At 36.3% G+C, this 17280-nt stretch overlaps 1 protein-coding gene across 1 annotated transcript in view; it reads right to left on the reverse strand.

Moving 5' to 3' along the window:
• Positions 1–17280, reverse strand: part of LOC114365931 (receptor-type guanylate cyclase gcy-28-like) — a 49027-nt gene that overhangs the window by 23602 nt on the left and 8145 nt on the right. The window contains exons 4-6 of the mRNA XM_028322657.1: positions 12846–12960; positions 5357–5504; positions 3755–3953 (exon numbers count right to left, since the gene is read on the reverse strand). Coding sequence (XP_028178458.1) covers positions 3755–3953; positions 5357–5504; positions 12846–12960 — 462 coding nt within the window. The remainder of the gene's footprint in view (positions 1–3754; positions 3954–5356; positions 5505–12845; positions 12961–17280) is intronic.

Genomic DNA, 17280 nt, shown 5'->3' on the forward strand with positions numbered 1-17280 from the left:
CCGTACAAAAACATCGGGTAAAGTTACAGTTAAGGTTTAAGTTAAGGTGATGCAACGAAGCCGTGTGGTGACGGCAGAGTAGAATACATTTGTCACCAACCCCTACTCTTCCCGCGGGTGTCGTAAGAGGCGACTTAGGGACTACACATCAAACAGAGAATGGGCAGCAGCGCTCTCTGAAAAACATCAATCTTTTAAACTGCGATCTCCAACCCGCCTGCCAAGCGTGGAGATTATGGCAAAACCCTCCACTATAGTGGAGGAGGCTCATAGTCCAGCAGTGGACTGTAAAGGGCTGTTGATGATGATGATGATGCAACTCAGCCATAATTTTCTTTTGCTCTAACTTGTACCTATTAAGTACCTAATCCTTGTCCTTACTAATTATGCTTCGCCACGTTTCTTAAGTGAGGTACAAAAAAGCAGGTGCTATGACTTTATCGAATCGAAATCTATAAGAATGTTACATTACACCTGCTCGATAGACGGACGACCCATTTAATGAATTGGGAACGATTCACTTGAGAGGTCTATGTTCAATTTCGGGTCAAATAATTTAGGTATATCAGCCATTAGTAGTCCCTTTTACAGATACTATAAACCTTCACGTTTATGTTTCATTCATCAGTATTCATTAAAGGTGCTCATTTACTGGGAGCACTCACGTGTAATGAAACTACGGATTATTAAATTTTGAGGTTTACATCAAAATGTTTTGCTTTAAATTGAATCAAATTACTGCTAAGGATGTTTTGAAGATTATTACTGTGGCTATGACTACGCATTGATAACCAAGGCTGTGCCCAAGGGTTAATAAACCTTTTAATCTGCCAAAATCGAATAGATTTGATTAGTTTTAGCATAATGCTACATTCGGGACTTTAACTTCAATTTGGGGATTTAGTCTATCTAGTTCTTCCAGTAACGTAATAGAATTACTGCTGTAATAAATTTGGATTAGGCCCAAAGGAAGGCTCAACTGAAATGAGCTTTCCAAAGGAGTATGAGATTGCCAACGATACAATTATCATGAATGTAGATGTCAACGTGAAATTGTGAACTCTGTCAGTTTATAATATAACGCGTTAGATTGTAAACTAACAGTGGATTTTAAACGATCATTGCAAACGTTGTGATAGGGAGATAGAGACATGCGATTTTTGGTTTTACAAAGATAATACGATAGAGAATATTACAAAGTAATAAAAACCACCTGTTATAGGGGCATTTTTTGGAGAAATTTATCAAATAGCCAAAAAAACACGAATTTAAAAGCAGATTTTTTTCAAAAAGTATCATTTTTTATTATTTCTTGGCCTTCGTTGTGTATTTTTTTAGTATTGCCTGTTATTTAGCATTATTACTGTTTTTATTTTATCAGGATATACCGCTTAGTTTAAAAGTTATTACCTTTTCTTTTGTTAGNCTTTACAATAAGTAATTGGAATAAAAAAAAATCTATAAAAATTTTTAAAAAATCTCAAAAATTTTTTGACCTCTTTCTTGTCGATAAAAATAGGTCTAGTTTCATCTATTTTCATATGTACACTTTAACGTGACTCACACTGTATAACAGAAAAAGGGGAGAACTGTGTAACACTGTCCAAAATGTATAATTGGCTGCTGTAGCTGAGACCGTAGCGTGGTTTCCCTTCCCAGAAACGAAATATAACATTTTTAACGCACTTAACCTATGAGTCATGAGATTATTAACGAAAGAAATTCTAGTAATACAAGATCTAGTAAATCTACCGTTACATTATTCAGACTATTAACTAAAGTAGAAAAATAAACTCCAAAATTGGCAGCTATTGTAGAACAAGAAATAAATGAGACAGAACATTTTGCATAAGCATCACGACTTCTTAACACTAGTAATAAGACTGTCTGGACCTTTTTTTAAAAGAAGCTACATAAAAAATGGCAACACTACGAGCGGGGTGACAAGTTACAATTTAAATAAGCGACAGGCAAAAGAAAATTCATTTGTTTTCAGTTACATAATGAGTTTTAAAGACTGTTTGACTTGTCCCAAATAGCTTTTTTAGGGTTCCGTAGCCAAAATGGCAAAAACGGAACCCTTATAGTTTCGTCATGTCCGTCTGTCCGTCTGTCCGTCTGTCCGTCTGTCCGTCTGTCCGTCTGTCCGTCTGTCCGTCTGTCACAGCCGATTTACTCGGAAACTATAAGTACTACAGTGATGAAATTTGATGGGAATATGTGTTGTATGAACCGCTACAAAATTATGACACTAAATAGTAAAAAAAAGAATTGGGGGTGGGGCCCCCCATACATGTAACTGAGGGATGAAAATTTTTTTTCGATGTACATACCCGTGTGGGGTATCAATGGAAAGGTCTTTTAAAATGATATAAAGTTTTCTAAAAAACATTTTTCTTAAAGTGAACGGTTTTTGAGATATCAGCTCTCAAAGTCGTAAAAAGTATGTCCCCCCCCTCTATTTTTATAACTACGGGGTATAAAATTCTAAAAAAAATAGAGGTGATGCATGCTAATTAACTCTTTCAACGATTTTTGGTTTGATCAAAGTATCTCTTATAGTTTTTGAGATAGGTTGATTAAATTGACATAATAAGTTTATTATATTTGCTGCTACGGAACCTTTTGTGTGCGAGCCCGACTCGCACTTGGCCGGTTTTTTAAAATGTAATCCTACTACTGCTACGGGACAATTCTGTGGGCTATGGTTAAAATGAAACCTACTCACTATTGTCACCTTCTTTTTCAATAACTTCATGCCTAGGTATGAGGTGGGCATTTTTAAATCCACATCTTAGGTTATTTTACTTTGGTACATAATGCTTGTTGTTTTAATTACGTACACAAATAACACCATTTTACCACTACGCTATTACGCCAAAGTATCAAGAACAATAATTATGATGTTTCCTGCATGTATAGCAGTTACAGGTAGGCATATTCGAATGCCTACACCAGTATTATAGGAGAATACTCTGTCACAACGTTTGCAGTTATAGGACTTACTTTGTAACAAAAACGTACAATATTAACTAAGTCAACAGTCAAGAGTAGCCATGGCCTAAGTTCAAAGTCAAATGCCTCATTATTTCGGAATTCATGGCAAGAAGTTGCAGACGACACGCCGTTTCAAGGATAAATAGCTGTTTTGAAACAATTAACTTTGAAATGCGCGGGGACGTTGTCTTTAAAATTGCTACTGCAAATAAGAGCATATTTGTCTTCTAAATTGTTTTATAGAAGACAATGTTGTTGGAAAACAGGCAATAACGTACAAGAGGCAATGTAAATTGCCGTGATATTTTCAATTTTCAAATGTCTTTCATCATGTGTCGTAAAAGGCTATGGAAATTCTTTCAGCACGGTTCCGTGCCTCAATCGAAAAACAAACCTTTTTGTGATCTTTTTCCGTATTTTTAAATAAAACGAACTTAACCACGAGTAGTCTCATATTAAGTAAAGTGAAATGACAAAAAAAGATTTAAATTTTCCATAACAAACACTTCAAGAAGTGTTCAGAAAGAATGCTGAATTATAGATGCTATTTACAACAAGAAGTATAGTCCAGATGTTGGTAATCGCTGTACTTACTTGTATCAAACATCAAAAAAATAGTTTGTCTGAAATCTCAGAAGTTTTATTTTAAAGTTACAGTGTGTTGCCTACTTGTATCTTCAGATATACAAAACACTTTTCAATTCCACTTTCCCCACAAAATTAAACCCCTTAAAATTAAAGCACATAATAGCCTTACCTTGAAAGGTTCTATTCCACATGTTTTTTATGACCGCAGCGCCGTCCAAAGGGCCCGAAGTGCTGTTAGCCTGCTGCAAAGTGTCGTTCAGAGCAAGGGCGTACAGGAGTACAGCGTCGTAGAACGCGGCCACGAAGGTCGAAACCACTTCCCCTTTGCCGAACGTGTAGTTGTATTTTGTTGCTGCAAGCTGTTTCACCTGAGAAAAAAAAGAAAATAAGTAATGACACTAGGATTTGTTTTTAACCTATTATTTATTTGCCTTAAATAGGTGGTTACAGAGTAGTTCTTATTTGATATAATGTTACTTAAGACCTATTTAGTCATAGACATGCAAATATACAGAATGGTTACAGCGTTAATTTTTAAGAACATTAATTTAAAAGTTTAAGTGAAATCCATTTTTCATTTTGAATTTGTGAGCCAATGATAGCCGCCCTGCATTCATAATCCAGTAAGATAGATAAAAAGGTAATTGCTTTAACTCATTATGTAAGTGCTCGTAGTTATAACATGCCTATTTGTAATCTGAAACTAGAATGCTGGGAAAATCAAATAAGACTTCACAATTATCAATACAAATGATCATAAAATCGTATTTTATGTTTGATGTTGATGTTCATTTGTGACTAAGTGACGTTTTTCCCATAATAATTATACTCACCCACTTGCATTAGATAGTTGTAAGTTGCAAGAATCATCATCGTAGAGTTAAATAGGTACTTTTAAATTGTGATTACCTATTATGTGACTTTATTGGTAAATTATTAGGTACGCTAATGAACGATTACATACCGACATTGGACATGTTTCGTTTTTCTACCTTCCTTTTCTTGCCCAAAGATTTGTGTAGTGGCTCGTGGGGACTAAATGACTACATGTAAATAACGTGCTTCACGGCTTATTAGTTATTGATACACGATATAAGAGATAAATCGCGATATTATTAACAATAATTATTCACATTATTCGAGACGAGGAAAAGTATCGAGAGAAATGAGCGCGAGAAAAGACAAAAGAATGTCGATATTGGTTGTCGAGAAAAATTATGGCTACATTTTCTTGGTGGCCAGTGTTGCGCGGCCAAGGAGGTGATCGTGTGTGACCGCAACAATTTGTTTTGTCTTTTGTTATTTTTTCGTACATAAATTACACAACTTAGGCTGAGTTGCACCACCTAACTTTGACCGTAACTTTGACGATAACCGGTGTTTTTGTATGGATTTTGACAGATTTTTGACGTTTGTCAAAGTTAAAGTAAGATGGTGCAACCCAGCCTTAAAGTTAAGATCGACTGGAAAAGAATAACATTTTCTGGTATTTTACCTTTTTTATATTTTTATGCAATAGATGAAGCTTTTCATACCTCGCCTAGAGCGTGGAGGCCAAATCATCCTATTTGCTCTTAAAATTATAAAAGCTTTTTATAATGCCTAACAAGGAAGGTATTAGACCGCAATAAGTGGTACATTATCAGCCCTGTAAGTGCCTATTCACTCTCGCCTTGTAAAGGCCCGGATTACGAGTATAGTATTCGAGTGGAGACTAATGATGATGATGATGATGAAAGTTTTTTCATAAAACATAATTTTATTGTTGTACCTGATCAGAAAACTCCAAATACTCCTTCTTCTCAGGTGCAGGACTGGTGACAGTGAGAACAGAGCTATACGCCCGTCTTGCTCTTTCATTCCGCTCGTCCGTGTCATTGGCCACCTTCCAAGGCTCCTTGGACGATGCTGATGCTAAACTGTGGAAGAAAAAATAATTGTTAATACTTATTAATTAAATTATTCCTTTAGAATACCTAAAGTAAGGACATTAATGTAGTAGCATCAAGTTAAACACAGTAGCATCTTATCTACGTTGAAATAGCCGCGATTTTGCAAGAAAACTTTATTATTAATCTTAATAAAATCACCTCAAATAAGTATTAATACCAGCAACAGTTGTATTAAAAGTAGAATGTAAAAAGAAAAAACAAATGACAGTCGAAAAAGAACAATAATAGAAAAAAAAGTTTCTCGCCGGCCAGGCGCGCAGGCAAGGAGTTTGACCGTAATATGTTCTGAGCTATTTAACCTTTAACTGGTGACATGGTTTTTGTGTAACGTAACTGGTGACGTGCGGTCTGAGAGGCCGCTACCGTATCAAGACTGTAGCATAGAAACTAGGTAAGGTAGCATACCACAATCTTTAAAAACAGATTATTAGCATATAGAAGAATTAAATTTAAATAAAATAATAAACTCTAAATATAATTTTTAATGCAGACCTTGCTGTTAAATTATATGTAGTAATAAAAATCAAAAAACTAGAGATGAGATCGATAATCGCAAATAAGAAATTTAAATCAACAAATTATAACAAAATTAGTATTTTTTATTATAGTTCCAATGATAATCAATTTAAAAAAACCTATCACACATAGGTAACCTATAATCTTAGAAAACTGGCAGTGGTGAAACTTTTGTATTTTTTATTGGCTGTCAGGACATTTATTGTTTGGCATAAGAGTGGTCGGTCATTTTCACTTTCTGACTGATTCTCGTCAATTGGTCCTTCATCTTCAAAAACACTTTCTTCGGCTTCCGAATCATGGTCACTTTGCTCCAGAACGATGTTTTCAGGAACATATTCGGATTCCGACCCAATTGAGTCTTCCTTTTCCGGATATTTTTCAACTGGCGAATTTTCAAGTCGTTTCATAAAGTATGGCACTATATTCCCAACTAATGATCCTGCGCTTCTTTTTTGGAGTTATTTAAGTATCAATTTCAAGTAAAAACTGTAAAAATACGAAAAAACTGTATGAAAAAAATGTCACGTAACTGGTGACATGCGGTCTGAGAGACCGCTGCTGAACTTTGCATCGATGTAACTTGCCGATTTGGAGCTGAATGATGCAAATATCCTTATCTACGGCGTAGACACAACTAAACTTGAAGCTACTGAAGCGGTGAAACATTGGAAGTACGGGGAAGGGGGTGAAACGATGTTTCACTGACGCCGCCCGGCCTGTGAGACCGCTTGTCACCAGTTAAAGGTTAAAAAAAATATTTAAGTAAATACAAAATAATTACTAATGGTCCCATAAGCCCCTCGTGGTTAGCTAAAGATGCTTGTATTACGAGTGGGTTCACCACCATAATCCAGTGCAACGGTGCGGCAGGGTGCGAACCCGCGTTTGTCTACGCAACTGTCTAAATATACCTACATAACTCAAAGGTGACTGAATGACTGACTGACATTCAATCGGACGGATCCGGCTGAAATTTGGCATGCAGGTAGATGTTATGACGTAGGCATCCGCTATGAAAGGATTTTACGAAACTCCACCCCTTATGGGGTAAAACGGGATCCACGCGTACGAAGTCGCGGGAAGCCGCTAGTCAACAGATAAGACAGTAAGAAAGCAGGACCTTACTGTAAAACTCAATCGGAAACCTGTATCTACTCATCTCATTTCCTTTCCATATTTCTGCGGATAATCCCTAGTAAATGGGGTGAAGTTACAACATAACCCGACATTAAACTTAATGGGATCACCTCAAATATTATTATATTCAGGACTCTAAGCAGTCATTAATATGTCTCGTATGACCCGATAACGCGTTGGTAAGCTGATAAGGTCCACATTTACCGTGAACAAAAACGGTTATTTGGTCAACTTAGTTTTGTTAACACACAGAGCACGAGATCCTTAAAAAGTTTGATAGCGAAATTAAAGTTTTAATTTTATTTTTTAACGTTAATTTCCCAAAAAAAAGTCTAATAAAAATAATAAGATTCTATATTGTTATTAGTAAAGACCCGTAATTTTATTATCATCTGTTCATCACTAATGCTCAGTTACTCTTATGATTCAGTAAAATTATAGGTTATTAAAATGGTTAATTAACAACTATTAATTATTATTCATTTAAAGGTATACCTACAGTGTAATTGATTTGCGGTATTAATTATTATGTAGAGTGAATATTTTCCGACAGTAATTTATGGTTGTGTGGTTTAATTAAATAAAGCTATTAAAATCAGTATTGACAGTTTGAACTAAAGTTAATATTATTTTATGTTGAAAGGGTATAATAGATAATTTTGTAATTTTCTGTATAGGATATAGTCTAATGTTCATTAGATGTGATGATAAAATTATGCGAATACAATTAAATTGATGGGAGAAATAGGTGGGAGTGGTCCCATTCTACACACTAAGCCAGCCATCGGGGAGCTGGTTCCAATCCATGACGCCTCATTCTATGATGTGTTCGAAAACCGTCCAAAATGTATAATAAAAATGATCGCTATGCAAGCAAACTCTATTTATTTGCCCCTTCTGTTGTGGGTGTATAACTTGCCGTGGTCAGTGAGGTGTTAAGAATAAGGGTCCTTCATCACCGAGACCTTTTATAGCCAAACTTTCGACAGAGGCGCATTCCAGAGTGTTTCCTTTGTGAAATATCTTTAACGCCCAATTTGCCGCCACAAGTTTAAGACAAATTGGCCCCAAACTTCCAAAGAAACAATTACGGGCAATTTAATCTATTGCTTATCGTTTTCTTCTTCTTTAGTGTGGGTTGTAACAGCTGACGTCACTCCGCTGTCAAACTTTGAACACTTTGGTGGACATTAGGTATAATTTTAAGAATTTCTTCCCAAATGACACTAACGCCCGTATTCACAAACGATGCTTGCTTAAGTGAAGCAGCAAATCGGACGCACAGCGCGATTGGTTCGTGTGTCACCCTGTGCGGCCACGCGTACTATGAGACCTCATAGTAATGTTTTTTAATACGGGCGTAAGGTACTTAATCACATACCCATGGGCGTAGTGTCAATGTAAAACGAGTAAAAACTTATAGCGTTCTGTCGTATCATTCTTTACTACCTGAACGCCCGTGGACGTTACTGCCCATAAATGTGTTAAGCTGACATTACCTGACCAATCTTATAATTTACCCACATTTCATTTTAACCTTTTGGTATACTTATTACTGTTACCTCAGGATTCTTCAGTTACTCCGTAAAACAGAATTGAGTAAACACGATAAAAAAAGGTCAATAAGGAATACCCTAAGGTGATAGGGCAGCGCAGGACCGTTCATTGTGGAAAACCTTGGGGGAGGCCTTTGTCCAGCAGCGGACGTCATCTGGCTGAAACGAACGAACGAACGAAGGTGATAAGACCTCACATCACACGGGTTTCTAGGGATCTTCAGCGAAATGTACCAGGTAACCGATTTCCTACATGAAATGAAAACTCATTCATGAACACTCAAAAAAAATTTTTTTTAAGGCAGTCCTTCCAAGTACTTTACGGTACTTTCTGACTTCATTTCACAATTTTAGCCAACTTGACGTTACCTATTTTGAAACGGGACTATTCCTACTTCTCGTTCCCACCGCTGAAACTCCTGTGTAGCCAGGATCTACAGCTTGACCACCAATAAAAACCCAACTAGTGAAGGTCAAGTTTGTCCCGCGGAGGAAGGTTAAACTGTAATTGGCCCCGCAACGAAACCTATTTTGAAAGTGGCAAGTAAAAAAGTTATGGAACCTTTGTTTTAAATAGACAAAAACATATTTAGTCCAGTAGAATTAAACACAAAAATGAATTAAATCGGAATTAATTCCTACTAAAGATTTTAGTGCTTTAATGGCTTCATTAGTTGCCCATAAAGACTCTCCTAGGTTTTCGACTTCGACGGAGTTGTGCTTAAGTGGTGGGGGCCCCCGAAAGGGGCGTTTTTCGGTTTTCCGGTTATACCGCGTAAAGGACTTACCCTATCGAAAAGTGGTCTTCCTGACGGTCGAAGGGCATTTAATCCTGCATTAGATAAGACCAAATTCATATGTTTTGAACAAACCGTTCTCGTGCAAATGTTCGGCAAAGTAGAAAAATGGCTCGTTACCCGCAGGCTTCCAAGTCTTGAAAAGGAGCGCCTTAACCAGTGTAACCCTATCAAGGCTTACGAACTGGATGCGCCTATTCTTGTTCATCCCAGCCGTTCCTTAACTGCGGTTGCTGCACCTCTTCCTGGCACTCACCTGAACGACTCTGTGTTACCTACTGTGACTACCCCTCTTCCTTGTATCCTCCTGGACGACTACGTTGCCTAGCCGTATGCCTGGTCTAAGGTTCGACGCCAAAAATCAACAACAACAAGTTCATATTAAAACGCTGAAGAGTTTTTTGTTTGTTTGTTTGAACGCGCTAATCTCAAGAATTACTAGTTTGATTAAAATAATTATTTTTGTGTTGAATAGCTCATAAATTGAAGAAGGCTATCGGATATATACAATCACTCTACGACTAATAGAGGCGAAGCAGTAAGGAAAAATGTTGCAAGCACGGAAAATAGTATTTAAACTATTTTCACGCGTACGAAGTTGATTTTGTGGCGTCGAACCTTGGACCAGGCATATGGCTAAGCAATGCAATCGTACAGGAGGGTACAAGAAAGAGGGACAGCCACATTAGGTAACACAAAGTCGTTCAGGAGAGTGCCAGGAAGAGGTGCAGCAACCGCAGTTAAGGAACGGCTGGGACGAAAAAGGATAAGCGAATCCAACTCGTGAGCCTTGACAGGGATACGCTGGTTAAGGCGACCCTTTACAAGACTTGGGAGCCTACGGGTGACGAGCTATTGGACGTGGAGAGGGTAATTAATTATACACATATTTTCTACTTTGCCGAACATTTGCACGAGAACGGTTTGTCCAAAACATATGAATTTGGCCTTATTTGATGCAGGATTAAATGCCCTTCAACCGTCAGGAAGACTACTTTTCGATAGGGTAAGTCCTTTACGCGGTATAACCGGACAACCTAAAAAGCGCCCCTTTCGGGGGCCCCCACCCCTTAAGCACAACTCCGTCGAAGTCGAAAATCTAGGAGAGTCTTAATGGGCAACCAATGAAGCCATTAAAGCAATAAAATCTTTTGTCGGAATTATTTCCGATTTAAAATCTAATTCTACTGGCCTAATTCTGTCAGGATATTACAAAGTCCATATTGTTGGCAAACAAATATTATGTGAAGCCTATTTACTAAAAATAATAAAAATATGCCATCAGATTGAAAATACATAAAGCTTTCCGAAGACACAAGACATAATAGAGCTTAATTCTAATAAGCATTGAGTTATACTTTCAGTTTCAGCTTCATTATCCCGGTTACGGATCCCCATATCATTTGCAAACACTCCGAATTCTCCTGAAACTTCCCGGGAATTAATATTCGTCCCTTATAACGGGAACTTACGTTCCATTTAACTTGAAATGCGTTTCTCATTAAATACAGATAATGTGGCTAGACCAGTGGTTCCCAAAGTTGTTTGGGCTACGACTCATTTCATACAAGTTTCCAAACTCGGGACCCACCTATAGGAAATTTAATCGTTACCAATATACCTAAATAAAGGACTTTTCAAATAACAAACAAAGATTAAGTACAATTGTCGCCCGCTGCCCAGCGGTTGGATCGGTAGGGTGCATGGTGTGTCGTTCTACAGGCAGGGCCCACTCAATGTTCGCTCGTGACCCACCACAGGGTCGCGACCCATAGTTTGGGAAACCCTGGGCTAGACCGTTAAGGGCTCTGAACTTGGGGAAGAGAGATGGACAACGTAGGTCCTTTTCGTGTACCTAATGTTCTAGGCTTATCAAATTAGAACTCACCAGCCCTTTTGATGAAGAAACATTAATCAGAACCTTCGCTTACAGCTGAACATACACGGTCAGTTAATCTGGTCCCACCAAAAACATTTTAATGTAAAATGTTGCCAAGATAAGACCATAATGACTTGCACTGTGCAGGTTCTAATGTGAAAAAGTTATCAGATGTTATGTAACGCCAAGCTTAATATCTACACTAAGGCCCAGATTACACCGAAGCGGAGCGGAGCAGAGAAGTGTATTGAATAACCAGATTTCATTATTTCCACTTCTCTTCTCCGCTTTGCACAGCTCCGCTTCGCGCCGCGCCGCCACCGCTGTCAAATTCTATAGAAAATTTGACAGCGACACTTCAGCTCTGCTCCTCTCCGCTTTGTTCCGCTTTGCCTTAGTGAAAACCGGGCCTAACTTCAACTGCACGTTAATTAAAATTACTATAATATGACCTAGCCGTTTCGCTATCGCTGCACAGGTGAAAGGTGAACATTTTATTTACTATTCATTGCTAAACTTTTTCTGTTATACATTAGTTCTTGTAATGACGGAAGGCGCCTCTTATTTTAAATGGCCAAGCCACAAATTTTGACTAAGGTAGAGTTTATGAAGTTAGGGTGTATAGATTTAGAAGCTTGGCTCTATTTATTTATTTATTTAAACACTTTATTGCACACACTAAAAAGCAGTACAAAAAGGCGAACTTAATGCTCTACATGAGATCTCACATCCTAATAAGTAGAAGGATTCTACTGACTCTAAGTCCACTGTTCTCTCTTGCCAGTACCTAACTAAAACCGATGGCACAGCGCGGCAGCGGTGCCCTAATGTGGGCCGAAGTGCGAATTTGTCAGACCCTTGGAACGCTATCTAATACCATTTGTTGCTGTTAAGCGTTCCACGTGCTAAGTCTACTTAATGACCTTTTAGGAGCAAGTACACCACTATTTTTCAGGTACGCTGTATACGCGATGTTAGCTTCACGAGCTCCACCAATGTAACTAATAATAAATTGTAATAATGTTTAAGAACTTCCTTTTTAAAATGATAATAAAAGAAAAAAAACTAGAAAAGTAATAAATTCTCCTTTCAAATCTAGCAGCACCGCAAACGCGCGATCGTAGAATGAGCGTCGACGGTGCCTGAAAAAACGTGGTGTGCATGGATCCTAAGGGTCTTGTATGTTTTAATAGTTGTTTGACTGACAGGAACCTGGCGACAAGGAGTGACTAAATTAATGTTTCTGATATTTTTATTTTTTATTTTATAACCTTAGCTTATATTGATTTCGATAATGTATCTATTCATGGAGAGCCAAATGGGCCTCTGCTAAGCTAGCAGAGGATGATAATCTTGCGTGGAGACTAAAATATGATCTTATCTTGAAATGCCCTGAGGACGATGATGATTATGTACTCACTTTGAAAACAGCTCAATGTTGAAGAACACGTACTCCCCCGAAGACACCATGTTGAGATCATCAGCCGCCAGCATTATCTCCCTGACTGTACTTGGATTGGCGCACACCACCACAACTGCAACAAATTATACCATTAGCACAGAAAAAACTTTATTTTTAGCAGATACCAACAAAAAACGGACAAAAAAGCAGGACAAAAATAACTCTTTGATTTTGTAAAACCACCTTGATTTTCCCATCCTACTTGCATGGGTATGCAAGTGGGTACTTACATCACGATCTGGTGTACGTATGACCCTTAATAAGACAAATGAAACTAAGTCAAAAAGTTTATGTATTTTATTAAAACATTATTAATGCAATCTGAAAACATCCTGACAAAATTCGCCCTGAAAATCACAAAATAACGTTTTTTATCTAAGTATTATATATTTTCACATCCTAAAACCTATTTCACTCCTAGTTAACAGAATTCTCTCTCAAAAGTCCTTGCTTCCAGGTTAGGGCCCCATGAGATTTTCCTTTGTAAATACTTTAGTCGACATAATATTAAACAGAATAAAACTAAATTGTTTATCATTGAAAATGTAATTGCTTAGTATACAGCTAATATACATCAGATTATACAGGGTGTTTGGCGGAAGGTTAGACAAACTTCGTGGGTATTACTAGTTGTAGTTTGGCTACAAACAAAATAGTACCTACTCATTTATAGTTTATATTAAACAGTTTATCTTGACGAGATGTCATCTGTACAAAAACAGGACCCGAAACATAATCTGTACCCTCCTCAGAGTGATGGGCCCGTGTGGGGCAATTTGCCGTACATTCGCCTGAAGAAGTTTTACCCGAAAATAATTTTACCCCAAACATTTATTTTATTGATTTCTTTCCCTTTTGTCTTTATTACTTTATTACACTTTGTCTGTGAAATTTTGTTATTTATAACCATAGTTTGAGAGTTAGTGACCCGCCTTATTCTGATATTTTAGTAAGAAAAAAGATATAATAACGTCCAGTCAATTAATGCTTACTTTACCATCACAATAAGATAATCTTAAAATTTACAAACAGTCTACAAGAACATTTCAAAATCAGTAAAACAACGACCAAATTTAAAAAAAAACCACACCGAGGACATGCAATTCAAATATGTAAAAGAAACAAAATCTATTTTCGGAACAAAAAGTATTTTAAAAGGAAATGTAACTCACAAGGCTACAATGTTTGTTTCAGAGCCGAAATTGAAAATCAATTTTCTTCTTCTTGTCGTGTCGACAACAAACCTACACAGTGTCAGCCCAAAACCACCAAAACTCCGCTACAAAAGTGGCGTTTGTCATCAGCACTCATCAAATCCTCCTGAGTGCAGAATCAATTTTGTTTTTGCTTTATAATTTAAAAATACTGTCTCTTCCGTGGTTGTACCTAAAGCGGAGTCTATTAATTAATAACCATCTCTTTCCATTAATTATGGCACTGTTTTGAAAGAGACGGGTCAATTTCCCAAACACATTTTTTGAGCGGCGTAGCTGAAAATCATATGTTTTTTATGACATAGAACTTTGATTTTTTTTTACACGAAAATATACAGAGGTTCCATTTTGAGGACAACATTATTAATGAGTATTTTCTTTTACAAATTCGACAAAAAATTATTGAACTAAGCGTTTCTAATTTTGGTGCAGTGTCCACATCCTTAATTTCTTACAATATGTATTTTTTTAGCTGAAGATCAAAACAGAACTTAGGGAAAAAGTATATTTTTGGATTATACAATCTATCTATTATCTAAGATTACCAAATTAAGCAAGTTTCCCAAATAACTGTGATTAAGAGGACTAATCAACTAAAAAGCATGAAAAAAAATAATTTTAACAAAAAAATTAAAACCGACGCCAACAATCACTTAAAAGTAGAAAATAAGTACGTCGTTATTTATTTATTAGGACAATATACCATGATTAATATTTTTGGAGTCGGTGCTGGTAAATTTAAAACCATTTCTTGAGCTTGGCACTAAGATATGACCGACTGACAGCATATTTTCTAATTTTGGTGCTTTAATATAAATTTTGGTGTTCTCTTAATTTTGGTGTAAGGAAAATCTAAAAAACTACTGGACAAAATTTAATGTCTTAATCATTTTAGAAACAGTATAAGTTTCCAATAAATTTGATCTATAATTAAAGAATAAAAATACACAAATAACAATTTCCACCAAAATTAGGCAAAAATATGCACTTGTTGAAATTCACCCAGACAAGGTATAAACGAAAGAGGATAGTGACTACCTATAGCATATTATATGTCTGGAAGCCGACATTCAGCACGATCTTGTTAGTCCATTATTCGCTACGTTCGTCGATCGAGAGATTTAGGCTCGGACTACATGTTCAAAATGGGTAATCTCTTATGTGTTAAAATTCATTTTATTTTTGCAAGTATGCTTTTTAAAAAGCGTACTCGCTTTTTACTCTCTCTACTACTCTATTCTCGCTTTATACGGCTTTTTATTAAATGTGTATACAGGTACAGTGGCATTTAATTTTGTGTATCTAAGAAGGCAAGTAGGGGTATTTAGTTAGGAGAGAGAGAACCTTTATGATTAAACATTTTTGTTGAATCAGGTACCCTTTTAAAAATTAATAAGCGAGCGTGAAATTTTTTTTTCAAAAAACCAAAATAATACACTGTAACTGTAACACCAAAAAAACAAATCTTATCAACAAGAAATCTTACCAACCGGGCAACATGGAAAGCATTGGGGGAGGCCTATGTTCAGCAGTGGACGTCCTATGGCTGAGATGATGATGATAATCAACAAGAAAAAAACTTCCTCTAAACTAGATCAATACGGGTCACCTCATTATATAACATGCACTTTAATCCAAAGCTGATACGTCACTCCAGCTCGATAGAAGGCGCATTAAAATTCATATCTTCCATGTAGACCAAAGTGTTGCATAAGTTAGTGCTTACGTCATCTTTTAGCAGATACTGTGCAGAAACTATGGAGTGGTCGGAAAATGGCTAATCATTCACTTTTAGATAAGAAAGAATGTACTAGAAAGTATGTTTGTAAAATCATCGTCATTGGGTCATTTATTTCCTCTCGACTTTACCAGAGGAATGGGGGTTAGCCTGCACTTCCCATGTTAGCCAGACACCTGATTTTCTCAAATCTGTTCCTTGTTTATTTGCCTTCTATCGCATAATTTTGTACATAGGGATAGTGGGGTTAGTGGGGTGGTCCTATTCTACCTATTAAGAAAAACTAAGATTATATTAAATCGTAATTAGTCATACAATTTACCATATTATTCATTTGTAATTTAGATGTAATGCGTATATTTACATCAGCTCTATAGCAATTTACAATGTGCAGGAATTTAACTATAAATCGATTAGAAGGCGTTTGATTTGAAATGTTGTCAATTATGAATGAATAAACTATTATGCAAAATTGTAAGTAGGTACGAGTAGGTATACTGAATTAGTTATAAGTACACTAAAAATAGACTTAAAGTTATTTCTGAATGTGGTTTTCGAACTCAAGCTATAAAATTCATAGCCTTCCATCTATCATAAAGGCGTTGCATAACATATTGATTACGTCATCCATCTTGCATAATATACGTTTTGTGCAGGAACTGCACTTCAACAAAGGCGCCCATTCACTTGATAGTAAGAATGAATGAACTTTGAAAATGAATGAGATATTGACCGATGGTATCTTTTTAATTACATTTCATGCCCGAAAATGTAAGTCAGTTCATTGAAATTGCTTCTCGAAAACATGTTCATTAAAATTGTTGTCGTCATATTGAATAATACCGCACGGTCGAATGGTTTTACATAATTTTGTTCTTTTAAGTAGGTATTTAATATCATTTTTTTAATCGTCATATTAAATTTGTTTCGAATACCTACAGTATTATAATCAAGTTTAAAACATAAATAAATTTGATTCCTGTCCTTATCTCCCTAAATTAAATTCTTATTAGTTTGTTAATTGTAAGTTATGTTGTTGACATCAAAACTTGAGCCGGGAATCCAATTATGATCTGTATAAAGTGAAGTCTAGCACAAGAAAAGCAGTTTTTAGGAAGACGTCCAGTTATCCTAGACCCCTCATTTATATCAGTCTATGTCCAGCAGACGGCTCAGTGAGGATCTTAATTACTAATCAAAAAATATACTCCAGATTTTGAGAAGAAATAAAAATCTGCCTCCGACAAGTTTAATCTTCCCAACTTCATAAATAAAGAAAACTTAAAAATTCTATTTTGAGACTCCAAATAAGTATACGACTTTCATTTAATTCTCATGTTTAACCGATGAAATTTTTATTCTAAGAGTTTTGTCACACTGTGATGTAGTGTGTGATAAGGCTCGTGACTCGTTCCTTTATAGAGATTTTTTTAAAGATTTT

Source organism: Ostrinia furnacalis, unplaced genomic scaffold (assembly GCF_004193835.3).
Source record: "Ostrinia furnacalis isolate ACB-3 unplaced genomic scaffold, ASM419383v2 OfSCF7683, whole genome shotgun sequence".
Taxonomy (NCBI): Eukaryota; Metazoa; Arthropoda; class Insecta; order Lepidoptera; family Crambidae; genus Ostrinia; species Ostrinia furnacalis.